At 38.4% G+C, this 26945-nt stretch overlaps 1 protein-coding gene and 1 long non-coding RNA gene across 9 annotated transcripts; one reads left to right on the forward strand and one right to left on the reverse strand.

The window, feature by feature from the left end:
• Positions 1 to 1060: 1060 nt before the first annotated feature.
• Positions 1061 to 3338, reverse strand: LOC129926796 (uncharacterized). Its single transcript, XR_008778537.1, has 2 exons — positions 2823 to 3338; positions 1061 to 2269 (listed from the first exon to the last, which is right to left on the reverse strand). It is a non-coding gene; the product is annotated as an uncharacterized LOC129926796 (long non-coding RNA).
• LOC106074464 (uncharacterized) lies at positions 1874 to 25344 on the forward strand. Of its 8 annotated transcripts, XM_056032815.1 has the most exons (5): positions 4309 to 4640; positions 4866 to 4961; positions 5695 to 5836; positions 18743 to 19012; positions 23673 to 25344. In XM_056032815.1, exons 4-5 carry the CDS (start codon positions 18826 to 18828, stop codon positions 24380 to 24382), a joined length of 897 nt encoding a protein of 298 aa, XP_055888790.1. In that variant the 5' UTR covers positions 4309 to 4640; positions 4866 to 4961; positions 5695 to 5836; positions 18743 to 18825; the 3' UTR covers positions 24383 to 25344. The 8 variants fall into 8 exon arrangements, with proteins under 8 accessions (XP_013090692.2, XP_055888790.1, XP_055888791.1 ...); XM_056032816.1 differs by lacking the exon at positions 5695 to 5836 and having other exon boundaries at positions 4866 to 4986; XM_013235243.2 differs by lacking the exon at positions 5695 to 5836.
• Positions 25345 to 26945: the final 1601 nt, after the last annotated feature.

A 26945-nucleotide genomic window follows, 5' to 3' on the forward strand; every position in this document is an offset into this window, starting at 1 on the left:
TCTAAATGGGATGTTTATCGTCAAACCATCTGTTCTGTTTTAAAAAAAACAACAACAACTAAAAACCATACTAGCTACGCTGATAGAATTTGGTGACTGTTGTTTGCTTTAGAATAATATTGAAGAGAGGACTTTTAACATTAAAACTTTATTCGGAGAAGTTTTAAACTCAAAGTCATCTGGAGGGGGGTTTAAACTTAAAGTCCTCTGGACGGGGTGGTAAACTTTCCCTCCACCCTTGGCTACGCTCCTAAAAATTTGTGACTGTAGTTTGCTTTAATTTTATATCGAAGAGGTGGTTTTTAGCTTCATACCCCGCTGGGGAGGGGATTAAACTCAAAACCCTCTGGAGGGGATTTTAACTAAAGCCCCCCATGAAGGGGTTTTTAAAGTCAAAGCCCCTCTTGGCTACGCTCATAGAATCTGGTGAAAGTTGTATGCTTTAGCCTGATATTAAAGAGTGGGTTTTATCGTACAGAAGAAATTGGAGGGGGTTTTAAACTCAAAATCTCCCTTGGATACACTCCTAGAATTTAGTGACTGTTGTTTGCATTATGATTGGTTTTTAAAGAAGGGGTAAGGTTTAACCGCAAAACCCCATGTAGGTTGATTTTAATCTCAAAGCCTCCATTAGCTGCGATAGTGCTCGTGATGGTTTAACATTAAATCTCACATAAAATAAAAAATAAAAAAAATAAAAAAATCACAAAATTCCACCACCCCCCTTTACGGGGGCTGGGGGTGGATTTGATTTCGGGTTGGGGTTTTAGTGTTATTAAACACTATTGATTATCAACCCTATTCTAGAAATATCTTTTACATAGGTCCTAATCAGTCAAGTAGACCAATGCATGTATTTTAATATTGTCATTTCACTAGAAGACAGACATGTTTTTTCCCCCTTTATTCCTTATTTTACCAGCACGTAAAAAAAAAAAAAAAGGTTAGGTTTACTAGCTTGTAGTTTGTGTGTCTTTCTTGTGTCTTCGGGTTGCCTCATACGTTTTATCAACTTTTTTATGTGTTATCAAGAAATTGAAGAAAACTGAACTCAAGATAATAATAATAATAATCTTTATTATCCGTAAGGAAATTAGTCTTACAATTTGTGCATTACACCAAACAAAAAACATTATAACTATAAGAAACCAAAGTGTACATTCACACCAGACTCACTCATAATTTACATGTGACAAAGTTTATACCAGATTGTTGTTATTTAATGATTTGATTGCCAGGGGAACAAAAGAGTGTTTGTGTCTGTTTGTCTTTGCTATCGGTGTCTTGTATCTCTTTTGTGATGGTAAAATCACAAAATCCTGACACAAAGGGTGATTCTTTATTTCGAGGATCTTGTTAGCTTTTTTATAGATGTTTGTCTCAAACAACTGCCCAAATGGGGTTTGTTTTTTGCCAATGATTTTGCCAGCAGCAATTAGGATTCTATAAAGTTTATTCCTATTTTTAATGCTCAGATTGCCATACCAGGCAGTGATATTGAAACTTAAAATATTGCAGATGTGAGCGTGATAAAACATAGCCATGGCCTTTTCGCTAACATTAAACGAGGACAGTTTTCTTAGTAATCGTAATCTTTGCTGCCCTTTTTTGCTGATATAATCAGTATTTGCAGTAAAATTTAGTTTATTGTCTAGGATAGTACCAAGGTATTTAAAGGTTTGCTCAATTTCCTTGTTGATCAACTGAATTCTACTTCGTATTAAGAGTATACAAGATCGTACTTTGGCCTACAAAAACGTAATGTTAACACAAAAGTTTAGCTGTAGAATTTAAACCTGCCCAAAATTCGTTTCTAGTTATCTATGCCCCATTCAATGCCGTGTTTTGCCCGCACCACCGCGCCCCCTCTCGACATACTTTGATAGCATTCACTGTTCTCTCTTTTTTGTGTCTGATGTCAGTGAGGGCCATGAGAGGTAGAGTGAAATCAGTACCACCTTCTCCTCCTGTACTTTAGCCGGTGTAGACCCGGCGCCAGCCAAAGAACAGGATAAAATTATCAACAAAGAGTAAGTAGTGTATTTACGCTAATTATTAACAAATCATTCACTTAATATTCACACTACGCCTTACCAGAAATAAAGAGAATCAACTTATCAGCTGATGTAAATGCGATTGCGTTAAGAACCTCACCCCTACCCTACAAAGCTTCTATCAACTCACTCTGTCTGTCTGGTCAAACGTTGGTACACGTTATTTCTCCTACACCCAATCTCGGATCAAGTTGAAATTTTGAACTTTCTTTTACCTGACAACACAAGAATCAATTTAAAAAAAACTTAGTAAATTAACTATTGGTAATTATATACTTTGTTTGGTGTCTCGAACAAGTAAAACAAATGTACTGGATTGAAATGGTGGTTTAAGCTGAATTAGTTCCCCTTATAGGTAGCCGTTTTAAAGTAAGTTTGAAACAAACATCCAAGAACAATCTTCAATTTTCATAAGCACATCACTAGCAAGTGGTTAGTATGTTGACTTGAGGAGCCTTGAGGTCGTTCTCTCTTTCTTTATAGATGTTTGTAAAAAGCGAATACGATAACATTCACCCAGATATCCCTTCCTCCCCCCCCCCCCCCCATTTTCCCAACTGGTCCAGATAAGTGATAGGATCATTGCGTATTGCGAAAGCTAAAAGCATGAAATATTTCTAAACAAATACAATTGGTAAAGATATTTCTAATTACACAGATTATTCTTGTTGGTATAGATCTATTACAAATTTAATTACATGACTGATCCAAACTAACAGATACACTTTGTATAAGTGTTTTTTATTTATTTTCTTTAAACTTGATTACCTTAGAGAAGTGATGTTCAAACTGCGACCCTAGGGCAATATCCGGCTCGTGACTTGGTGTTTGTCCGTCTCGTCAAATCTCCTCCATGCACTGCATAACGAAACCAAAGACGCTCAGTTCCATTAGGCGTGACAATTTATTTTTGGCTGTAATTTTACCCGTGGCAAGCGTATAAGGTCCTATGCCTTGAAAAGATGGATACCCTCTTTTAGATTCCTGTAATAATTTTAAAAAAAAATTCAACTGGTTGGGCAGGTATATTGTTTTTGTCACTTTATTCTATAAGCGTGTACTCGCTAAGTAAAAGTGTTTAAGGGAAATACAACCAGGAAGAAGATGGTGTTTCCAACCCAGACATGTTTGTTTCTTTTGACTACTTCCTACTCCGATGTTTGTTATTATATATATATGTTTGTGTGTGTGTGTGTATATAATATCAAATCTTCGATACAATGCCAAAGGTCATGCTGCAACTTAAATTTGTTTGGGTGCGCGGTTTGGACATCTTAGATATTATGTTGCCAAAAGGGAATGTTTTTCAACCCTATTTGGTATAGTGGTCGAATAGAATTCCGAGTCAAAGGCACATAACCGTTAAAAATGTTCAGTCACGGTGTTTCAGATAATGTAATACTGCCCATCCTTTAGCGGTGCTCTATGCCCCCCCCCCCTTTTTCACAATTTGTAGGAATTGGTCATGTTAAAGAAGAACACCTGACATAAGAACACGTTATTGTGTTTTTCAATCCTTGTTTATGAAACGAATGGTGGTCTATACTTTGTCCTTTTCATTATTTATAGTTAGGCCACAAGCAGTGATGTAGCTAAGGTGGTAGGAGGTGGGGGGGGGAATTTGAAAATCCCTCCGGGCCCCAACTTAAGGGGGGCCCCCAAACTAGTGCTGTTTTTTTAAATTAAATATTACACAAAATGCAGAGGCCCACATAAAAGTCAAGCCCCCCCCCCGGGCAACCAAATGATGGCGAATTCCTAGCTACGTCCCTAGCCACAAGAAGTCTTCTCTGCACAATCAAGTTCATCCATTAACAGTCCAGATAAAATTATGTTAAAAAAGAGCTGAATTTAATTTTAAGATGATTTTAATTTGAAAATCACAACAGTCAAACCAGGGTTTTCATTATGTTGCAAGTTATTTAGTATTTTCTTTTCCCCAAAGATAAACATAAACTGTCAATTTTTTAGGAAAATCTTTAGAGGTTTTTTGAAATACGTGTCCACTGAGTATCTGTCCAACGATAAAGAGGTCGAAAGCTGATTAGAGGAATCTAAAATTAAAAAACATATTTTTTGTTTGTTTTCCATCTTGTTTTATTTTTTTTTTCTCTTTAGAGATCTTTTTTTCTTCTTTTTTTATTTTTTTTTAAGAAATCTAAGTTAGCAGGAAATCTAGGAGAAACACTCAACATTTAAATTAAAATTATTTTAAGGGAATTGACATGCTACGAGACTTACTAAGCGTCAACTCATGTCACGGAAATAGTCAGTTAAAACTCATCAGACCGACAGCTTTCTTTTGTTTTAGCATTCCATAGTAGATAGTTTCAGTTTGAAAACAATTTAAAAAACCGGGAGAAGCGCTAAAAACATAGTAGTAACAATTGTTGAACTCAAACTATTGAGTGTACAGTCTTTCAAATTGTTCAACCTACAGAATACTTGAAACATAGGACTATACAGTTGGCCTAAGTACTAGCAGCCTGTGAATTTAACTCTTTCTCTCCGTAATTATTTTCCACGTTCCGATGGAATTATTCATTTTGCTCATTTGTGTTTCACTACCCTGTTAATAACTTTTTGGTATGTAATCAGGAAAAGTTCTATTAGGTTTATAATTCTAGAAGAATGCATGCTCTTTTTGTAGAACACAAATTAAAGCTTATACAACCAAACTTTAATTTAATTTAATTTAATGGGGGTCGAATCTACGTTGGTACCCTCAATTAAGAGAGAAAGAGTTAATGGTTAAATTCAAAATGATGTTAATTTACATTTTAATTGTTATATAATTATGCTGGACACTAGCATTTCAAGTGGACATTAGCATTTCAAGTGGACTCTAAATGGGTGGCAAATACTTTGAACTCCTATCAGAGAGTAGTGTAAAGTAAACATACGAAGGTAAACGAACATATTCTATGTTAAGGTAATGTTGTACCATATTTAAACTTTGTCCTAGATCTAATGTAAAGAATATTGAGAAATAGTCTAAAAAAGCAACAACATAATTTTACTTTTGATAAAGGAAACATTGAGTGTGTGTGTGTGTGTGTGTGTAACATGATATGATCTAGGGAGAGCCATATCGTAATATTACAAGTATCTGGTCTGCAATTCCTTTTCAAAGCCAATGTAAAAAAATCACGTAACGAAAGCATTATTTATGGGTTGATCTTTATTAACCTCATCATTTTCAATTGCAACATGAATCGTTCTAGAATTAAACTTATCAAAATAATTTTTAAAAAGAAATATGGAATATTGTAATTAATTAAGTGAAAAGGAACCACTCTGTCATTGCAAACAAATTAGATTTAATCTCAGTTTTAATGTCTTTGTTATACGGTCTCAATATTTCATCATGACATACGCCGGAAGTAAACAACATATTTCTTATACTTACGAATTTTATAAGATATATATAAATTAATTAATTGGAATTCGAACGCAAATATCTTTTTTTTTGTTTACATCATCTCAAATGTTTCTTCCCTTTTTCACTTGACCAACCCTTGACCTGGACTATATACTATAACTTTTAAATCGTTATCCGTACATTTTTTTTCAATATAAATTTTATAAAGAGTTTTGAACTTTGGGCTAAAAATAACCATAGGTTTACTTTATTTTTTAGACCACTACAATCGTGTGTAGTATAAAGCTCTGTATCAAGTCTCTCAAAGTTTGTTCTGCCTCTTCCACTTAGACGTTGACTTCATATAAAGTCACGTGACACTTATAGATCTAAATTGACTACTCATAAACAGGAGTTAAGGGTAGGTTAATGTTGTGCTTACTCATAGGAAAAATATGCATTAATTAATCAGAATACAAAATCGTTTTCCAACATGCAACAATGATCACTTAATGTGTACAACAAAATCGCTTTTAACCTTTCATGCTTGTCCTGCGTGACAGCTCCTTTCTGAGCTAACGACTTCATCATACTCGATCCATTAACACTATGCCATAAAAGGGTGGACGTAGAAGCTGACTGGTTAAGCGCTTAACCTCCAAACCTAGCGTTCTCGAGTTCAAATCTTGGTGATTTTCAGGAAACCTCTGAGATTAACCAGCTCTAAACCTGGCCTACGTTGGGGACTTAAAGATCGTAGTGCTGGCCACATGACATCCTCATTAACTATCGGCCTTAGAAACGCATGGGCTTTACATGCTCGCAAGGTCTGAAAAGACACCTTTACTGTTATATGGCATATTAAACTTGTGCATTTCATTGGCTCAACTGTGCTCACATGCATTGTTTGAATGTATTAAAATATATTAATAGCAAACAACAAAACACAAGATTTCTGTAGTACAAAACAGCAGGTTATTTCTTCAATGAGGATATAGTATATCATTTAGGACTGTCAGCTTCTTTACTCGGTTCAATCTCAAGCACTAGGACTTCGATCACTGCAGATCGATAATATAAAAAAAAAACTAGGAGTACGAGGCGTTTGATTGTTTATTATTGCCCGATTGGCTCCTAGGCTTTATCTTGTTTATTATGTGACCTTAACACCCATTTCTTATCCTTTTCTTTTTTTTTGTTATTTTAATAAACTGACCATATTTGAACGATCCACCTAGCATACATTTTTAGCCCGTGATTTTACAATGAAATTTCACGGCCCGCTCTCTCTCTTTCTCTCTCTCTCTTTGTTTCGCTCTCTGGAAGCGCATCGTAATTTCTCCCACATAGACTTGATTTGGAAAGACCTGCTTCATAATGCCTCTAGCTATGGTCAAATCACTTCTGTACATGGGCGCCCGCAGGGGGGTGCAAGCGGATTCTGAGTAGCCAAATTCTAGCCACTTTTTTGCACCATCAGATCAAGTAAAATCTAACTAGCAACTGAACAAGTAGTCCACTGGTGACTGAAGTACAGTTGTAGTAGACTAGCCTAGGCTTATCAGGCATTGATGGCTGACCATTCACGTGTACCTCTGAATTCTGGGTAGTCAAATTTTAGCCAGTTTTTTACACCTTCAGATCAATTAACTTCTGCTAGGAAGCAACTTAACATGTAGTGCTTCCATTAAAATAAAGTTAATAAGGATAAGCTATTGTTGTAATAAACTGTAACAAACCAATCTGTAGTATATGTCCGACCATGTTCGCTTGCGATTCAATATTCAATATTCTATAGCACGTTAGTCGTAACGATTTGTTTTCATTTGCATATAATTAATAGTTATCATTATATTTAGTAAAGACCTAGAATATGATAAAAGTATTTTTTTTTTGTCTTAGAGTAAAAAACCTTGCCAGCTGTTTTGATTTGATATATGTCAACGTTTCTTTCAACAAGATTGAGGAGTGCAGTTATCTTGGTAAATGTATTCACGTCTAGCGGAGTTGCGGTCAGTGTTAGCGCTCAATAAAATTAAATAGCAGGTTATACACGTCCACCAGTTTGTGATAGAAGAGATGTAAAAACAAACTCTTCTCATACCACCCGAGTCAAAACGTTGATTTGTATCACTGGCAGCTGCAAGAAACCAAAATATACGAGCAGCAGCAGCATGAATGAACTGCGTTTTCTTTGAATTTCGTTAATAAAATGCAGATATCTCAGACACTGATTTGATTTGATTTTTGTTGATTTGAGGCACATCGGCACAATTTAGGCCATGTCGTGCCTGCAGTCCCCCAAGGACCACTCTCTCTCTAAACAACAAGGGCCAGACTCCACACAGTCATATAATTAAAATCAAGGTCTATTCACAGTTAAAATAGTAAAGGTAGTAAAAATTTTAAATATTTGGTAAAAATCTTATGTAAATAGTGCATGTTCACAAATTCAGAAATCAGATCTTCGTAGATAGCCCCACTTCCCGAATAAAGCCCAGTACCTTCCCAGGGTCGACATTATTAAATAGTGTTTTTAGATTAGTGGCTCTAAAATATTTCGCCCTGACATCCTGGTATCTGGGGCAATCAACGAGGATATGTTCCACGGTGAGGCGAGAGTCACAGTACTCGCAAAGTGGGGGCTCCTCTCTCTTCAGTACAAAAGAGTGCGTGATGTAGGTGTGGCCAATCCTAAGTCTGGACATGGTTGTGCTACCACGCCTTGTCAGACCCTTAGATGTGGGCCGCCACCTGACATCCGCCACAATCTGCCTGAGTTTACTGTGAGTCTCAGACTCCCATCGGTTCTGCCACTCTCGATAGGTGGCAGAGGCAATACTTTGTCTCAGGTCCGAGTAGGGAATTTGGGTTCCTGACACCGCATGATTTAGGGCTCTCTTTGCTTCTCTGTCTGCGGCTTCGTTTCCCTCAATGCCAACATGGGAGGGGACCCAGATGAAGGTGACATCCCTACGGTCGGCTGTTATTAGGTCCAACAGCTTCAGGCTCTTATGTACCAATGGGATGTCAGTCTTCATCCGCCCCAAAGCTTGCAATGCAGATTTGGAGTCGGAGCAGATTATAAATTTACTCCTTTCTGATGCTTTTACGGCCATAAGTGCAAGCAATATTGCGTGCAATTCGGCCGTAAAGATGGAGCAGCCATCGGGGAGTCTACGGGAGATTGTTTTGTTCCGAAAGGAGCAGGCACACGCGACCTTTCCCTCCATTTTGGATCCGTCTGTGTAGATGGTGCCACAATCTCCGTAGCTCTCCTGCAGTTCCCTAAAGTGGACTTGTAGTATGCTTGGGTCTGTATTTTCTTTTTTGAAATTAAGGAGGGATAAATTTAATTTGGGTTTATTCATTAGCCAAGGAGGATTCTGAGGGGTTTCTATTTTAGAGATTTGGTCAATGGGTGGGGTTAAATTTTGGATGGGTTCTCTCATTCGAAGGCCCAACGGCTGTATGACGTTAGGCCTTCGATTGTATAATTCTACCTCTGTGGGGTTAAATATGGAGTCAAAAGCAGGGTTCGTGGGGTTGGATTTTAGCTTGACTATATACTGCATTGCAAGCTTTTTCATTCTTATATCCATGGGGAGTTCCTTAATGTGGGGGAGAAAATTAAATTTGGAATCTAAGGTGAGGCCTAAAAATTTTGTAGTTTTCACGACAGGGATCTTCTTTTTGTGTATAAATAGTTCAGGGTCTGGGTGGAGTCCCCTTAGATTACAAAAATGCATACTAACTGTTTTGGAGTCTGAGAATTTGAAACCATTATAGTTTGCCCAACCCTGAATTTTGTTTAAACATAACTGTAATTTCCTTTCTAAGGTGTTCATGTTTTTCCCATAAGTAAGAATGACAAAGTCATCGACATACAAAGAGCACTCTATGCCAGGGGACAGCGCATTTATGATGCTATTTATTTTAATGTTGAACAGTGTGACTGACAGAATGCTGCCCTGGGGTACACCCATTTCCTGGTCATGAGTGTCAGAAGCGGAGTTGCCCACTCGGACCTGAAATTTTCGATCTTTCAGGAATTCCTCCACAAAACGGGGGAGGTGTCCCTTAAGCCCCATAAGCGCCAGGTCACGTAGAATGCCATGTTTCCAGGTTGTGTCATAGGCCTTTTCTATATCGAAGAATACAGCTACTAGATGTTCTCTTCTGAGTAATGCATTTCTAATATAAGCTTCCAGCCTTACCAGGTGGTCAGTTGTTGTCCGCCCCTGCCGGAATCTGCACTGGTAGTTTGAGATCACTTTATTCCTTTCCAGGTACCAGACCAGCCTACTGTTAATCATTCTTTCCATGGTTTTGCAGATGCAGCTTGTTAGTGCTATTGGTCGATAGTTAGCTGGGTCAGAGCCGTCTCTTCCCGGTTTAGGTATCGGTATAACTGTGGCTTTCCTCCAGCTGTTTGGGAAAGCGCCTGTTTGCCACACACAGTTATAGACCCCTAGTAGGACTGCCAATGAGGGTTCGGGAAGGTGCTTGAGGAACTGGTAATGGATTTCGTCTTCTCCAGGCGCTGTGTCATGTGACTTGTCCAGCGATTCCCTCAGTTCCTCAAGCGAGAACGGTTTGTTGTAGTCTTCATTGTTCTCTGACCTGAAATCAATGGGGTGTCTTTCCTCCCTGGTTTTGACTTTTTGGAACTCTGGCGTGTAGTGTGCAGTGGATGATTTTTCTGCTATTGAGGATGCAAGGCAGTCAGCTATTCTCTGGGGGACGTGACAGTTCGTCCTTGGTTTTTCATATGCCCTATTGCATTTGATTCTTTCCCTTTGATTCGCCTTACTGCCTTCCAAACCGCTCTAGCAGAAGTTTTGGCATCCAGACTGCCGACAAAACTTCTCCAGGAATTCCTTTTGGCTGACCGTATGGTCTGTCTAGCCTTTGCTCTAGCTATCCTGAATAGCTTTAGGTTTTCCTGGGAAGAATTCTTTATAAATGCAGCCAGTCGTTTTTTCCTATCACCAATAGCACTTTTGCAAGCTGTATCAAACCATGGTTTGCTAGGCCGTTTTGGATTTGCAGAGGTTAGGGGTACAACTTTCCTGGCTATACTTAGTAGCTTGCTAGCAAAGGTATCAGCTGGGTTCTGTTCATGGAGGATATTTTCTGTGATATCCTCAGAGCATCTTTTTTGGAATTGTTCCCAATCGGCCTTATTCAGTTTCCACCGCTGAGGTCGTCCCAATGAAGGGAGATTGTTAGTAATGATGATTGGGAAGTGATCACTTCCCCGTAGATCATTGCTAACTGACCATTTAAAATCGTCCAGAAGTCCGGGGACGCATACGGTGAGGTCAATGCATGTGAATGATCCAGTTCCTGGGTGCAAGTAGGTCGGTGATGCATCATTAAGTATGCATAAATCATGTTGGAGGAAGATATCCTCCAGCATACGACCTCTTGTGTCGGTATTGTTGGATCCCCACATGGTGTTATGGGCATTGAAATCCCCAAGGATTAAATAAGGCCGGGGGAGTTGTTTCAATAGGTCCTCCATGTCTGTTCGGTTTAATGGAGCGCCTGGTGGTAGATACAGGCTGCAGCAAGTGATAACCTTGTGAAGGGTTATCCTAGCTGCTACGGCCTGTAGTGTAGTCTGTAGTTCTACCCTCTCATGGGGGATGCTATCCTTCACAAGGATACAGACTCCACCTGATGCTCTCTCTGCATCCTCAACATTCTTGGTGTAAGCACGGTAGCTTCGGAAGCTGATGCAATCTTTTAGAAATGTTTCTTGTAAGCAGACAGCTACAGGAGTCTCAGAGTCCATCAGTAGCTGCATTTCCTCGTAATTGGCCTTAAGGCCTCTACAATTCCACTGTACAATTCTGGAATCCATGGCTTATTCTAGATGACCTACTTGGAGCTATTTGGCCTTGGGAGGCCCCCGGAGGGGTTTCCCTTTATTCCAGTGACCTTGGTATTTTTATTCTTGGGTTTGGATGGAGAGGAGGACAACCCCCTTTTGGGGGAAGTCTTTCTCTCTGGAGAGGGGAGATCCCTCTGGTTAGAGCGGAGGTTATTTCCTCCTCTCTCACCTCGGGCATCCTCTCCGCTTTGATTTCTCCCCTTAGGGAGTTGGTCAACCTCTAACTCGGTAGAGGTTGGGGTGTCTGGCTGGGTTCTCTGAGGAGAACCTGTGTCAGACATGATGTCTCCGGGTTCTCCCGGAGTATTGGTTTTGACATGCTGCTCAGTCTCCATGCTCTCATCAGCGAGCACAGAGAACCTGTTCTTTAGCATGACAACAGGGCTTTCTTGTTTCTTCAGAGGTGTGTTCTTTGGCGGTGTTTTCTTCTGAGTTGGGGGAGGAGGAGGGGGTGGTGGGGTCAATGTGTCCGTCTGTGTGGCTATGGATCTTCCTTTCTTAGCAACAGCCTGGGCGTAGGTCTTTGTTAAGCCGAATTGGCCCTTGGGTAGGGCCAGTACAGCCGATTTCGCCTGGCTAAAGGTACATCCGTTTCTTGCCTTGTACTCCTGCACGGCAACCTCCTGTTTCCACACAGGGCAGTCCTTGGAGTAGGCTGAGTGGCCAGCTTGACAGTTTGGGCATTTGAACTGGGCTGTGCAGCCCTTGTCCTCATGACCCTCTCCAGCACATCTGGCACACACAGTGTTCCTCTTGCAGACTGCCGCGCCGTGTCCATAACCCTGGTACTTGAAGCACCTCATGGGGTTAGGTATGTAGGGCCTCACTGGAACTCGTAGGTATCCTGCCTTCACATACTCTGGCGGTGTCCTAGTTCCGAATGTGAGGATAATAGTGGCGGTTTTGACCTCCTCACCCTCCCTGCGCCTGGTAATGCGCCGGGCATGGGTGACTCCTTCAATGCCCTCCACTATTTCCTTCTCGGAACATTCCAGTAGGTCCCTAGAGCTGATTACACCTCTGCTGGTGTTCAGACTCTTGTGTGGCATGACTTCCACTTGGAGATCACAGAGTCTTCTGCATCTTAAAAGCCCATCAGAGTGTGTCTTGCTGTCTACTTCTACAAGGAGTTCCATTGTTTTGTGTAGCTTAGACACACTCTTGGGCTCTCCCACTACTGACTTGAGTCCCTTATAGATAATAAAAGGGCTCAACTTTGTCAGGCTTTTTCCCTCCTCTGTGCATCTAACCACCAGAAATGATGGCCAGGTGGCACAGCTTTTTGGGACCTCCTCTTTTTTATCGTCAATTCGTCGTTTCTTGCCCAGACATAGGTCTGGGGCAAGTAGTTTTGTGTGTGTTTTTTTGTCCATATATATTTTGGTTAATTCGGCACCTGTGCTCCCCACCCGCCATCGAGTCCAACAAGGGGACGGGCCATTCGGATGTCCAGAATGAGCCCGCCAGGGCTACACAGGTGCTATACTCAGTCAGCTGCTACATCGGACATGTGTCCGATACAGCAGCTCCCTGATTGACCCTCCAGCCACCGCCCTCCAGCATAGGTCGTCGACCTATGCTGGTAGCTCGGCATGACCAGCCGGTTGACCCAGAGCGGGCCATCTGGGTCTCAGGTCTAGGGGAACTTGGAGCCAAAGTATTGTGTTGTTGTGGTTTATCCTCAGATAGCCACCACTCAAACACCAGGATCTCTTTATCCCCCCTTACCCGTCGCAGTCCACGGCAAACGGACTGGTCTAGGACGTAGTGAGAATTTAAAGTTAAGGAGACAGTGTGATGATCAATGAAGGCAGACTTAGGAAAAGAGGAGGCAGACACAATGATAGAAAAGAAGTAGGGCACTTTTGAGCTCCAAAAGTGCTAAGGAAAGAGGAGCGCAGTTTAACGTCATGTCTCGGGACGTCTCAGACACTGAACAGATGTGTTTGAGCGTTAGATTTGTTGATGGCGATCGTACTCGAGAAGAATTCATTGGTTTTGTCTTTGTTGTTAAGAGAGACGCATGGCCTGTGTCCAACTTCATTGTCAGCTAATACATCATATACATTTTTCACATGGACAAACTACTCGGCCAAGGCTACGATGGCTGCACCGTGATGGGTAGCTTTTAAAACTGTGTTTAGGCAAGGATTCGTGAAAATATCCTAAAGCAGACATTGTCCGTTGAGAGTCCCACAGAGTTAAATTTGTTATTATTGTCCTGAATGCCATTTCAGATATACGTAATGCTTTTGGTGTCTTCCAGATTATCTATTTCTTCCATAACAGTCCCAAGAGAGCGTGTTAATGCTAAATTTACCTCTTTTGTGTGAGACACAATGGATTGAGAAATACGAATTCATTCGCGCTTTAAGTCACAAATTTTAGAAAATCTTTGACTGTTTGGCGTATTTTAAAATACCTAACAAACTGCATATCTGTGCCTGTTTCTCATGTGTTTCTGATTTGTCTTTTAATTGTCAATTATTCATCTTTTCATGAACCAGTTTCCGTGATGTTGCAGTTTGTCCATCTTAGCAGAAGTGGCCGCTTCACAGCACATCAGCAGTCACATTCATGAGAACTTGGCCATGTTGTGGAACACTTCAAGGATGGCATTTTGAGGCAGGCGAGACTGATGGCAGCCAAACGCAGTATTGAGTTGGTGCTATCGAGAATTTGTAGTCGAGAGACACACTGAGAGAAAAAAAACATGTGTTTGGATTTCGGGAGTTGATACAGAACACGGCTTTGTTCGTTAGTTTCTTCATTAACGTCTCGCTTTTCAAGCAATACTAATGCTCAGTCCAACTTGTTTCGTCTACATCCTAAAATGATGCACGAGCTGCAACATTATGAAGAATATCAGCACTGCAGATAAGCGTTCATCGCCGGCTTGTCCATCGCGACGAGAAGCAATTCAGTACTAAAGTTTTTGCAGCGTTTGCATTTTTTGTTTGATCAACCGTTGGGATGCCTAAGCTGCACAGATAAACTGACCAAAGTGTACAGTAAATAGTTTGTTCACGTGTTAGTTGTTTGTTTTATTAATAATATCACATAGGTATGGGGGTGGCGTGGTGCACCATTTCTTTTCTTTAATATTCTTTGTAATAAAAAAAGTTTTAAATTTTTAAACCAAACGACCTAATTCTCTACAGGTCTTATTGTCCCTTAGCTCAGTACATTTCTATATAAAACAAAATAATTATTACGACTCTTGGATAAAGTAATTGGTTAAATTTTATTGATTAATGTTTGGTTAAAAAATAAAAGTGTTAAGTTTCAACAGAATTCCAGAATGGGAAGTGGGAGAAATAACGTGTACAATATCATGGCCAGCTTAAGCCGATTTGACCTATTCTCCAATTGGGCCCAGCACCTGCCAGTGGCCTCGTAATTTACATTAAGTTTATCAATATCAGTCATGGCTCTTGTCACAGGCTTTTAAAGATGTAGGATTTCAAGGGTTAACATATTTAGGATAGGTATATCGTACGAGTGACGTTACTTTGATTAATCTACTGGCGATATTGCGTTTGAGTTGTTTCCTATGCATGCTGTATAACAAATTTTGGTAATAATGATTTCACTATTAGTAATGGTTGTCATTGTAAAAAAAAATAGAAGAGGGGTCTCGCAAGAATACATGAAATTGGGTCGTAAGGTCGGAGCTGTACAATATTCTACCCAGACAGACAGAGTGAGTTTATAACGGCTTTGTAAAAACCTCTGCGACATCAAAAACATCAGTCCTTCTCTACCCTCAGAAAACAACCAATTAGAAGCACTCACGGAACTTCCTTGTCATCCAACAATTCAGAACATTCAGTCAACGTAGAGTGCATACTTGTCACGTTCATAGCCTGGAAATATATCAAGGAGAGGAACTCTTTTGTACTTAAATAACTACAACTACTAACAGTCTCAACAAACATTGTACTGACACCGACCTTCCAAAACTTATATTCTAAGGTCATGTTACAATGACCTTTAGGGAACAGTACCCGGAAAAAGAAGAAGAGGCAGACAGAGAAAGCGATGGTCAGACGATATAAAGACATGGGCAAGCCAGCCATTGAGGGAGATTCTGTCCAAGGCAAAAAAAAAAAAAAAGAAGAAGAATGGAAAAGAACGGTCAACAGATCTTATGTAGTGCCCCAATGGTCCAACAGACTAAGTGGTAGATGAAAATGAAGGCCGCGTGTATAATCCAAAAATAAAACCTCCATAAGACTTTCTATCTTCATTTGTTTTTCAAGTACAAGCAACCAAAGTGTTAACAATGAAAACAAACAAGAAAGCAAGGGAACAAACTCAATTTAATTCTCCTTCCTAATGAGCACAGAGTTTGAGAAGCAAGTCAATTTAATTCTCCTTCCTAATGAGCACAGAGTTTGAGAAGCAAGTCAATTTAATTCTCCTTCCTAATGAAGCACAGAGTTTGAGAAGCAAGTCAATTTAATTCTCCTTCCTAATGAAGCACAGAGTTTGAGAAGCAAGTCAATTTAATTCTCCTTCCTAATGAGCACAGAGTTTGAGAAGCAAGTCAATTTAATTCTCCTTCCTAATGAAGCACAGAGTTGAAGCAAGTCAATTTAATTCTCCTTCCTAATGAAGCACAGAGTTTGAGAAGCAAGTCAATTTAATTCTCCTTCCTAATGAAGCACAGAGTTTGAGAAGCAAGTCAATTTAATTCTCCTTCCTAATGAAGCACAGAGTTTGAGAAGCAAGTCAATTTAATTCTCCTTCCTAATGAGCACAGAGTTGGAGAAGCAAGTCAATTTAATTCTCCTTCCTAATGACTATCGAGCACAGAGTTTGAGAAGCAAGTCAATTTAATTCTCCTTCCTAATGACTATCGAGCACAGAGTTTGAGAAGCAAGTCAATTTAATTCTCCTTCCTAATGACTATCGAGCACAGAGTTTGAGAAGCAAGTCAATTTAATTCTCCTTCCTAATGACTATCGAGCACAGAGTTTGAGAAGCAAGTCAATTTAATTCTCCTTCCTAATGAAGCACAGAGTTGGAGAAGCAAGTCAATTTAATTCTCCTTCCTAATGAAGCACAGAGTTGGAGAAGCAAGTCAATTTAATTCTCCTTCCTAATGAAGCACAGAGTTGGAGAAGCAAGTCAATTTAATTCTCCTTCCTAATGAAGCACAGAGTTGGAGAAGCAAGTCAATTTAATTCTCCTTCCTAATGAAGCACAGATTTGGAGAAGCAAGTCAATTTAATTCTCCTTCCTAATGAGCACAGAGTTTGAGAAGCAAGTCAATTTAATTCTCCTTCCTAATGAAGCACAGAGTTTGAGAAGCAAGTCAATTTAATTCTCCTTCCTAATGAGCACAGAGTTTGAGAAGCAAGTCAATTTAATTCTCCTTCCTAATGAAGCACAGAGTTTGAGAAGCAAGTCAATTTAATTCTCCTTCCTAATGAAGCACAGAGTTTGAGAAGCAAGTCAATTTAATTCTCCTTCCTAATGACTATCGAGCACAGAGTTTGAGAAGCAAGTCAATTTAATTCTCCTTCCTAATGACTATCGAGCACAGAGTTTGAGAAGCAAGTCAATTTAATTCTCCTTCCTAATGAGCACAGAGTTTGAGAAGCAAGTCAATTTAATTCTCCTTCCTAATGACTATCGAGCACAGAGTTTGAGAAGCAAGTCAATTTAATTCTCCTTCCTAATGAGCACAGAGTTTGAGAAGCAAGTCAATTTAATTCTCCTTCCTAATGACTATCGAGCACAGAGTTTGAGAAGCAACTCAATTTAATTCTCCTTCCTAATGACTATCGAGCACAGAGTTTGAGAAGCAACTCAATTTAATTCTCCTTCCTAATGACTATCGAGCACAGAGTTTGAGAAGCAAGTCAATTTAATTCTCCTTCCTAATGACTATCGAGCACAGAGTTTGAGAAGCAAGTCAATTTAATTCTCCTTCCTAATGAGCACAGAGTTTGAGAAGCAAGTCAATTTAATTCTCCTTCCTAATGAGCACAGAGTTTGAGAAGCAAGTCAATTTAATTCTCCTTCCTAATGACTATCGAGCACAGAGTTTGAGAAGCAACTCAATTTAATTCTCCTTCCTAATGACTATCGAGCACAGAGTTTGAGAAGCAAGTCAATTTAATTCTCCTTCCTAATGACTATCGAGCACAGAGTTTGAGAAGCAAGTCAATTTAATTCTCCTTCCTAATGACTATCGAGCACAGAGTTTGAGAAGCAAGTCAATTTAATTCTCCTTCCTAATGACTATCGAGCACAGAGTTTGAGAAGCAAGTCAATTTAATTCTCCTTCCTAATGACTATCGAGCACAGAGTTGGAGAAGCAAGTCAATTTAATTCTCCTTCCTAATGACTATCGAGCACAGAGTTTGAGAAGCAAGTCAATTTAATTCTCCTTCCTAATGACTATCGAGCACAGAGTTTGAGAAGCAAGTCAATTTAATTCTCCTTCCTAATGACTATCGAGCACAGAGTTTGAGAAGCAAGTCAATTTAATTCTCCTTCCTAATGACTATCGAGCACAGAGTTTGAGAAGCAAGTCAATTTAATTCTCCTTCCTAATGAGCACAGAGTTTGAGAAGCAAGTCAATTTCCCGATCTATCTAAACTAATAAGCATGACAAAGCGACCCGCTCTTAAAAGAAAAGTTCTAATAAGATTCGTGATATCTAAATCTAAATTGCTTGTCGTTAAACTTCCTGGTTCTTTTCTCCAGTGTTTGGATATCCAGGAGTCGACAGGTAAGACACAGGACAAATAAAGGCTGTGCCCGTTTCAAAGGAATTTTGAAGTAGTTAAGTCAGAACTCGGAAGATAGTTTAGATACTTTAAATATGAAGTCGTCAATAGACGGTTGGTACTTTTACTATCTATCTATCTTTCTATCTATCTATCTTCCTTATGAAGTCGTCAATAGACGGTTAGTACTTTTACTATCTATCTATCTTTCTATCTATCTATCTATCTATCTATCTATCTATCTATCTATCTATCTATCTATCTATCTATCTATTCTATCTATCTATCTGTCTGTCTGTCTTTGGATCTATCTATCTATCTATCTATCTATCTATCTATCTATCTATCTATCTATCTATCTATCTATCTATCTATCTATCTGTCTGTCTGTCTTTGGATCTATCTATTTATTTGTCTATCTATCTATCTATCTATCTATCTATCTATCTATCTATCTATCTATCTATCTATCTATCTATCTATCTATCTATCTATCTATCCATCTATCTATCTATCTATCTATCTATCTATCTATCTATCTATCTATCTGTCTGTCTCTTTCTCTCTCTCTCTCTCTCTCTCTCTCTCTCTCTCTATATATATATATATATATATATATATATATATATATATATATATATATATATATATATATATAATATAATCAATCCTTCTATTGTTTAGGTTTAAAGGTCAAGAGCCATGGGTAAACTTCATGTCTTGTGTCCAGGACACTGCTATCTTAAAAGACGTCAGTGACTACAAGTATGGAGGTCTTCTACTCTTTCGCTTTCAGCTTAGCGTTCGTAGCCATGGTAACCACAGCTTTAGTGGCCTGCGCGATGCGGCGAAAGCCAAAGGTCCAAAGACAACCCAACATAACCCCCTATGGTTATGACGTCATAAACAGAGTCTCCACAACTGAGGGCGGTCTCTACCTTCATCCTTCCATAGGTAATGCCTGAAAAGTTTTTAACATCTAGACTCTAGACAATAGTTGTACTTTAAAAACAAAAATGACTCCTTACAAAATGACTCTTCAGAGAAATAGACTATTATCCAAGTTACATGTAACTGAGAAAGTGTTACAGCCGATAGATGCATGAGTTACGACGGCCACGTCATATAAACAAACAGGGATGACCTCATCCTGATGGTCTTTTTCGAAAATCAAAAATAAGTAGACCTATATGTATTCTGTGTGTGTGGGCAGAGCAGTAAAGTGCTTGAGGGGGATTGCAAGTTCTAGAGCAGGTGAAGACTAGGTTTTTTGTCATTTCCGGGATTTGTATGACGCCCTTGAGTCCAGCCAACTCTAATAGGTACCTGACATAGGTAGGGAAATCGTCGGATAGAGGGATGAGCCTAACATAATCTGCCGCCATAGATATCTTGGTTGGAAAGTTCTACTTTATGTTTCTACACTTACACTTAAGCTCCTCTTTTCGTGGGTTCTCTCAGATCGCTTTCAAATGAAATCAAATATATTATGAAAGTAGTTACTTTTGGGAGATGAGTAGTTTTAAGTCGATTCATTCTTGAGCCTGGAGTGCTTGATCGACGATCAAATGTAACGCAGTTATAAGTACTCTTACAGACCTGTGACGTGGCAACAAGCTGTTGGTCTAAACTGCCCACAGGTTGTGACGTTGCAGGTCAGTGTTCAGGCCTTTTTTAACGATTGGTCTCACACGTATCCCTAATTAGATGTGCTATTTAGCTTAAAGATAAATGTATATTTTAAAATATTTTTTCTTCCAACTGTTTTATCGTTCGTCCGTTCGTCTTTCTGTCTGTTTGTCTGTTTGTTCTATTATCTTTTCTTCTCCAAGTTCGTGTTTTTGTCCTTCTGTTTGTTTGTCAATCTCTATCTTTACATCCCTGTTTCTAAATGTAAAAATCGCAAGAATATTTTTTTTCTTCCACCCAACATCTGTCTACACATCTTTCAAGGCATGTTAAAGTTAAACCCTGTAACATATATTAAAGGCCGATGTATAGTAACAAGGTATTATGTAACAACAATAACAAAATAATCTGTACATACATTTCCACATTACCAATAATAATGGACCTCATTCACCAATCATAAACAAACAACATTTAGCCACGTGATTCTATATATCTTCTATACAAATTATGTAATCCATGGTAGCTGTCACGTGATACGTATTTTTCATTGTTTTATCAATATTATGACGTGGCTAAATGTGTTTATTTACTATTGGTGAATGAGGTCCATTCCTTACATTATAAGCAAGCATATAGTGTACACTTGGAGACCACTGTTTCACTGAAACATTAACATGTGAAGTTTATATCATAAATTTAGTACCATACATTTGGTAGAACGGTTTATAGACTACACGCGTACACATCAAAGAAGTGTACACTGGTTAAAATGTAGGCTAAAACAGATCCGCCCAAGTGTGTGTGTAGACCCTGTTTGACTTACTGTAAAACACTATGTTAACTTGCGAGACGTGTATGTGTGCTACCCTGACTGTGTTTGTAAGACACATTGACATATTTCATTACGTTCAGCTGGGAAACTGTCAAGAGGTCAACACACTATGAATTACTTCCTGTTTACTCATGAGGACGCATCCAATTATGACGTTTTAAGTAAGGACAGAAAATGCTGTGAACGAGGCATTTCGATGACTGTCTGGTCATGTGGTAAGCACTCTCGACGGTAACAGGTACGAAACATACCCACCGCCCCGCCCCTCCATTTTTTGGTAGTTTGGACTAGAATGTAATATCCTCAATTCTTTAGAAATCTGAGACACGTAAAATAAACAATTAAATGGTCGCCCGTGTGGAAGATGCCATAAAGGAGAAATCGCTGTCTGATTATTAAAAAAAAAAAAGCACCCTGATAGTTAAATGTTTAGGTTTGAGAGTCTCCCTAATGGGAAAAAGTCGAGATGTGTTGGTCTTTCTGTCTGTCACGTTTAGATCTTGAAAACTAAAAACCATTGGTAAAAATTCGATTACAGCAGCCTGTTAATAAGATGCAACGCCTTCTTTTAGTCTTCTGAAAATGAAACCTTTTGTATTTATAATTGACAAACCAGTTTTGTTTTTTACAAATACTATACACTCGCAAGGTGGGGGGGGGGTGCAAGCTGGTGCAAATGCATCCTCATGTATTCTGAGTAGCCGAATTTTAGTCTTTGTTTTTGCACTATCAAATCAATTAAAATATAAATAGCAACTGAACAAGTAGTGCTTCCACTGGTGACTGAATCTAAGTAGCAACTGAACAAGTAGTGCTTCCACTGGTGACTGAATCTAAGTAGCAACTGAACAAGTAGAGCTTCCACTGGTGACTGAATCTAAGTAGCAACTGAACAAGTGGAGCTTCCACTGGTGACTGAATCTAAGTATCAACTGAACAAGTGGAGCTTCCACTGGTGACTGAATCTAAGTAGCAACTGAACAAGTGGTGCTTCCACTGGTGACTGAATCTAAGTAGCAACTGAACAAGTGGTGCTTCCACTGGTGACTGAATCTAAGTAGCAACTGAACAAGTGGTGCTTCCACTGGTGACTGAATCTAAGTAGCAACTGAACAAGTGGTGCTTTCACTGGTGACTGAATCTTCCATTCTACATGCATCCCTCTGAATTCTGAGTAGCCAAAGTTTAGCCCATTTGTTTTTTGCACCTTCATATAAAATAAATTCCACTAAGTTAGCAACTTCAACGAGTGGTGCTGCCACCGAAGTTAAGGTATAATGATATGTTATTATTGTAAGAAAGTAGGAAACTAGAAAAGGTTAATCTGTAGTTAATGTCCGACCATGTAAGCTTTATATAGGTTTGCAATTCAATATACTATAGCACGTTATTCGTGGTGATATATTTTTATTTGCATATAATTATAGTTTATATAGTTATAGTTTTGTGTATTTAGATACGGCCTAGAATATGATATGTTTTTTGTTTGCTCTTTTTTTTCCTCGAGAAGATTTCATTTGTTTTGTCCCTTTGTTCAGAGAGACAACCTGTCTGTGTCTAACGTCATTGTCAGCGAATACATTATGTACAGTCTAGTCTAGACAGGGTTGGTGCTAAATTTACCTTTTTTGTGCGAGACACAATGGACCGAGAAATACACATCCGGTTTCAGTCACAATTTTCAAAGATCTTTGACTGTTTGCTGGATCTTACAATAACGGCTGTAAGTGAAACCAGACAAACAGCACACATGTGTAACCAATGGCCTGCATCTCGTGTGTTTCTGGTTGGATTTTTAATTGTCGTCAATTATTCAACCGTTTTCGAACCAGTGTTTCTTATGTTGCAGTCTGTCCAACTAAACATTATGGCCACTCAACAGCACATCAGTGGTCACAATAATGACATAATCGTAACCAACTTGACCATGCTGACGAACTCTTTTGGGGAGTTATTACATAATACAGCTTCACATTCCGTATCTCAATTCGTTAATTTCTTCATTAACTCATCGCAATGTTTATCGCCAGCTTGTCCATCGCGACGAGAAGCAATTCATTAGTAAAGTTATTGACAGTTTCGGCAGCCCAATTCAAAGTTTGCAGTTTTGGTTTGATGACGGTAGGGAGGCAGGGTTCACCCTGATAAACTCAACAACTTGTACAGGAAATAGTTTGTACACATATTGACAGTGTACTTTATATTGCATTGATATGGGATAGGGCAAGGAGGGACCACTTCTTTTCAGTTATATTCTCCGTAATAAGAAAATTGAAGCCTCAAGCCATAGGTGACAACTTGCACCCCCTCGGCGCCCATGTATACACCATTTTCAAAACAATACTTAAAACACAAACATAATATGTACTATTGATTGCAATTGGTGTAGAGTACAGAAGTAAATGGTAAATCAAAATATTGTTGTAACTCTATTTCCGCACTGAGATACATGGTGCGCACTAGGCACTGTTCCACACCAGCGTGGAACAAGGGACAGGAGGAAATGGAGACATGATAGTAGATGCCGGCTTATTTCGTTGAATCAAACTAGATCTAGAACAAATTGACATTCTGTGGTTTGTGTGTGTTCTTTATTTAATTATTAAATCCTTATCTTTATTATCATTAACCTGTTAAGTGTTTTCCTGGAAATTTATAGCAATATTAATGATTTCTATAAACACAAAAGAAAGCTTTTCATAAATCTATATATACTATAACTTTTGTCTTCAGAGTGTAATAGATATTTTATGTATTGTTTTGTTGGTTTTTTTTTTGGGAGGGGGGGGGTTAAATAAGTTCAATGACACGTATGTCTAATGATCAGTATTTCAAAAATCCCTCTATGTTCAAGTTGAAACTATTCAGATGGTGACACGTTGGAACTAGGATTGAATGTGGGCCATTGAAGGCATAATGCTTCTTTGTTATAAAGAAAAAAGTAAATTCCGCTATTACCTAACCATCAGCCATGCCGTCATAACTGGGGCTGCATATCCACGGGAAATACTGCATTCCTCATTCCTCTTTGAACTTGAAGACTAGCCGTGTTATTAATACTTAAAGAACATTACTAACAGCAATAAAGACATTTTATTTTTATTTTAATCCTTATTAAATGTCTTATTGTTGTTGTTTTTCCCTCTGTAGATGGAGGCAATGATTATGTCAATGATTCTGTCACGAGCAATAACGTCACTCCCTCCACTGACCAAAGTCAACGACAAAGAGTCTCGAATGTTGATATAGCTGACGACGGATACGACCTGCCCCTATTTGTCAAAAGTGCAAAAACGCTGCCAACTCCAAAACGAGCAAAATATCATCCCCAACGCTCGAAAGACAAATGCAATGTTTTGATTATGACTTATGGCTCAGAAACGCGAATTTCGTTAGACGGAAAAGAGGTGAAATCAGCCACTCTTACCAGGGAACACTGTGGTGTTACATCTGCTAATAAATCATCTTCTTTAGGGAAACTAAATGAACCTACACCGCATCGCCACGTGGCCAAACCAATCTTGCCTATTCATAGTATTAGTTCTGAAACAAGATTACCTACAAATGGAAGTGAGGCGATACAAGCTGAAAACAACGAGACGCATTTCAAACTGAACAATAAGCCCTTAGTAGGCCTAGCTCTTTCTAAACACAATTTACTAGACATACAGTTGAACAGAACACTGTTAACAAACCCAAACATACTTTTTGTAAACAATGAACAACTCAACAAGAATGAGATTTCACCGAAGGAACTCTCTGAAGAAGATTTGACAAAAGAAGATAAAGAAGCCAATAAGGCTTCCATTCAATCTGATTCAAGTCCAGAGAATAATGTTTTATTCCGAGTTGGACTTTAACTGATGAGACGTGGTCAACAACTTGCTAGCTGAACTGAATATCAACGAGGTTAGAGAGTACATGGACTACAAACAGACTTCCTTCCTAGTAAAACAAAAATAACGACATGAGTACAGTAAAGTTTAAAAGCTTTCATTTTCAAGAATAAACTTTAGCAAACTTCATAAAAAGGTTATAATACAACTATTTGTATTTGTATTAAAGCCAAAGTTGAATCTCAGATTGCCAGATGTATTTGTGAATGTATGTGTGTTTGAAAAGTTGAACATTATGAAAAAAAAAACAATTATCGAGAAAAAACTTGTTTTGCAATATAATAAAACGGTAGATTTTCTTTTCTTATCTTGTAAATGACAAAACTTACTTTAAAACAAGAACAGTGTACATTCCCATGTCGTATCGCTGTGTTCACAAAGAATACAAAGACTTCCACTACATTGCCTCAGTAATATAGAGTCTATTTAAATCAGTTCACTTAATGTCTAACTAAGTCAATTATTCTTTGCATTTTTTAAATAAGTTAATCGACTGAAACCAAAACAATGTAAACAATTAATACGTACAATTAAAAAGTTGTTATATTTTAACCGATTCCTCCATCAGAAAGATTAGAACCCTAATAGAATAGAAAGTAACGTTGGAGTCAAAGAGCCACTGACAGCGTGTTCATAATAAAGGTCAAATCAGAGTTTTAACTGTGTGGCCAATAAGCCAGTATTTTTCCCACTTATAAAAATAAACTATCAAATTATTAAGAAAATATTTAGAGCCCTGCTTTTTTTTTGTGTCCAAGTTCCACACAGTTTTCAACCCTTTAAGAGTTTACTAGCTAATTCTGGCAGTTAAAAAAAATAATATTTTTCTGTAATTTTCTTTAATTTTTTTTAACTGGCTTATTTGATATTAATATATATTTTGTGAATGCAAATTTAGCTTTATAATAAAATTGTGAATTAGTCTATGACAGAATTGTGTTGTTGTAAAGGTTTACGAGTACAAAGTAACAAAACTAAAGTTTCACTGTGCACAGTAACAAAAGTAATGTTTCCCTGTGTACAGTAACAAAAGTAAAGTTTCCCTGTGCACAGTAACAAAACTAAAGTTTCACTGTGTACAGTAACAAAACTAAAGTTTCACTGTGCACAGTAACAAAACTAAAGTTTCCCTGTGCACAGTAAAAAAAACTAAAGTTTCCCTGTGCACAGTAACAAAAGTAATGTTTCCCTGTGTACAGTAACAAAACTAAAGTTTCACTGTGCACAGTAACAAAACTAAAGTTTCCCTGTGCACAGTAACAAAAGTAATGTTTCCCTGTGCACAGAAACAAAAGTAATGTTTCCCTGTGTACAGTAACAAAACTAAAGTTTCCCTGTGCACAGTAACAAAACTAAAGTTTCACTGTGCACAGTAACAAAACTAAAGTTTCACTGTGCACAGTAACAAAACTAAAGTTTCACTGTGCACAGTAACAAAACTAAAGTTTCACTGTGTACAGTAACAAAACTAAAGTTTCCCTGTGCACAGTAAAAAAAACTAAAGTTTCCCTGTGCACAGTAACAAAACTAAAGTTTCCCTGTGCACATTAACAAAAGTAGTGTTTCCCTGTGCACAGAAACAAAAGTAATGTTTCCCTGTGTACATTAACAAAACTAAAGTTTCCCGGTGCATGGTAACAAAACTAAAGTTTCCCTGTGCATAGTAACAAAAGTAATGTTTCCCTGTGTACGGTAACAAAACTAAAGTTTCACTGTGCACAGTAACAAAACTAAAGTTTCACTGTGCACAGTAACAAAACTAAAGTTTCACTGTGCACAGTAACAAAACTAAAGTTTCACTGTGCACAGTAACAAAACTAAAGTTTCACTGTGCACAGTTACAAAACTAAAGTTTCCCTGTGTACAGTAACAAAACTAAAGTTTCACTGTGCACAGTAACAAAACTAAAGTTTCACTGTGCACAGTAACAAAACTAAAGTTTTCCTGTGCACAGTAACAGAACTAAAGTTTCCCTGTGCACAGTAACAAAACTAAAGTTTCCCTGTGCACAGTAACAAAACTAAAGTTTCCCTGTGCACAGTAACAAAACTAAAGTTTTCCTGTGCACAGTAACAAAAGTAAAGTTTCACTGTGCACAGTAACAAAACTAAAGTTTCACTGTGCACAGTTACAAAACTAAGGTTTCCCTGTGTACAGTAACAAAACTAAAGTTTTACTGTGCACGGTAACAAAACTAAAGTTTCCCTGTGCATGGTAACAAAACTAAAGTTTCCCTGTGCATAGTAACAAAAGTAATGTTTCCCTGTGTACAGTAACAAAACTAAAGTTTCACTGTGCACAGTAACAAAACTAAAGTTTTCCTGTGCACAGTAACAAAAGTAAAGTTTCACTGTGCACAGTTACAAAACTAAAGTTTCCCTGTGTACAGTAACAAAACTAAAGTTTCACTGTGCACAGTAACAAAACTAAAGTTTTCCTGTGCACAGTAACAGAACTAAAGTTTCCCTGTGCATAGTAACAAAACTAAAGTTTCCCTGTGCACAGTAACAAAACTAAAGTTTTCCTG

This window comes from Biomphalaria glabrata, chromosome 6 (assembly GCF_947242115.1).
Source record: "Biomphalaria glabrata chromosome 6, xgBioGlab47.1, whole genome shotgun sequence".
Lineage (NCBI taxonomy): Eukaryota > Metazoa > Mollusca > Gastropoda > Planorbidae > Biomphalaria > Biomphalaria glabrata.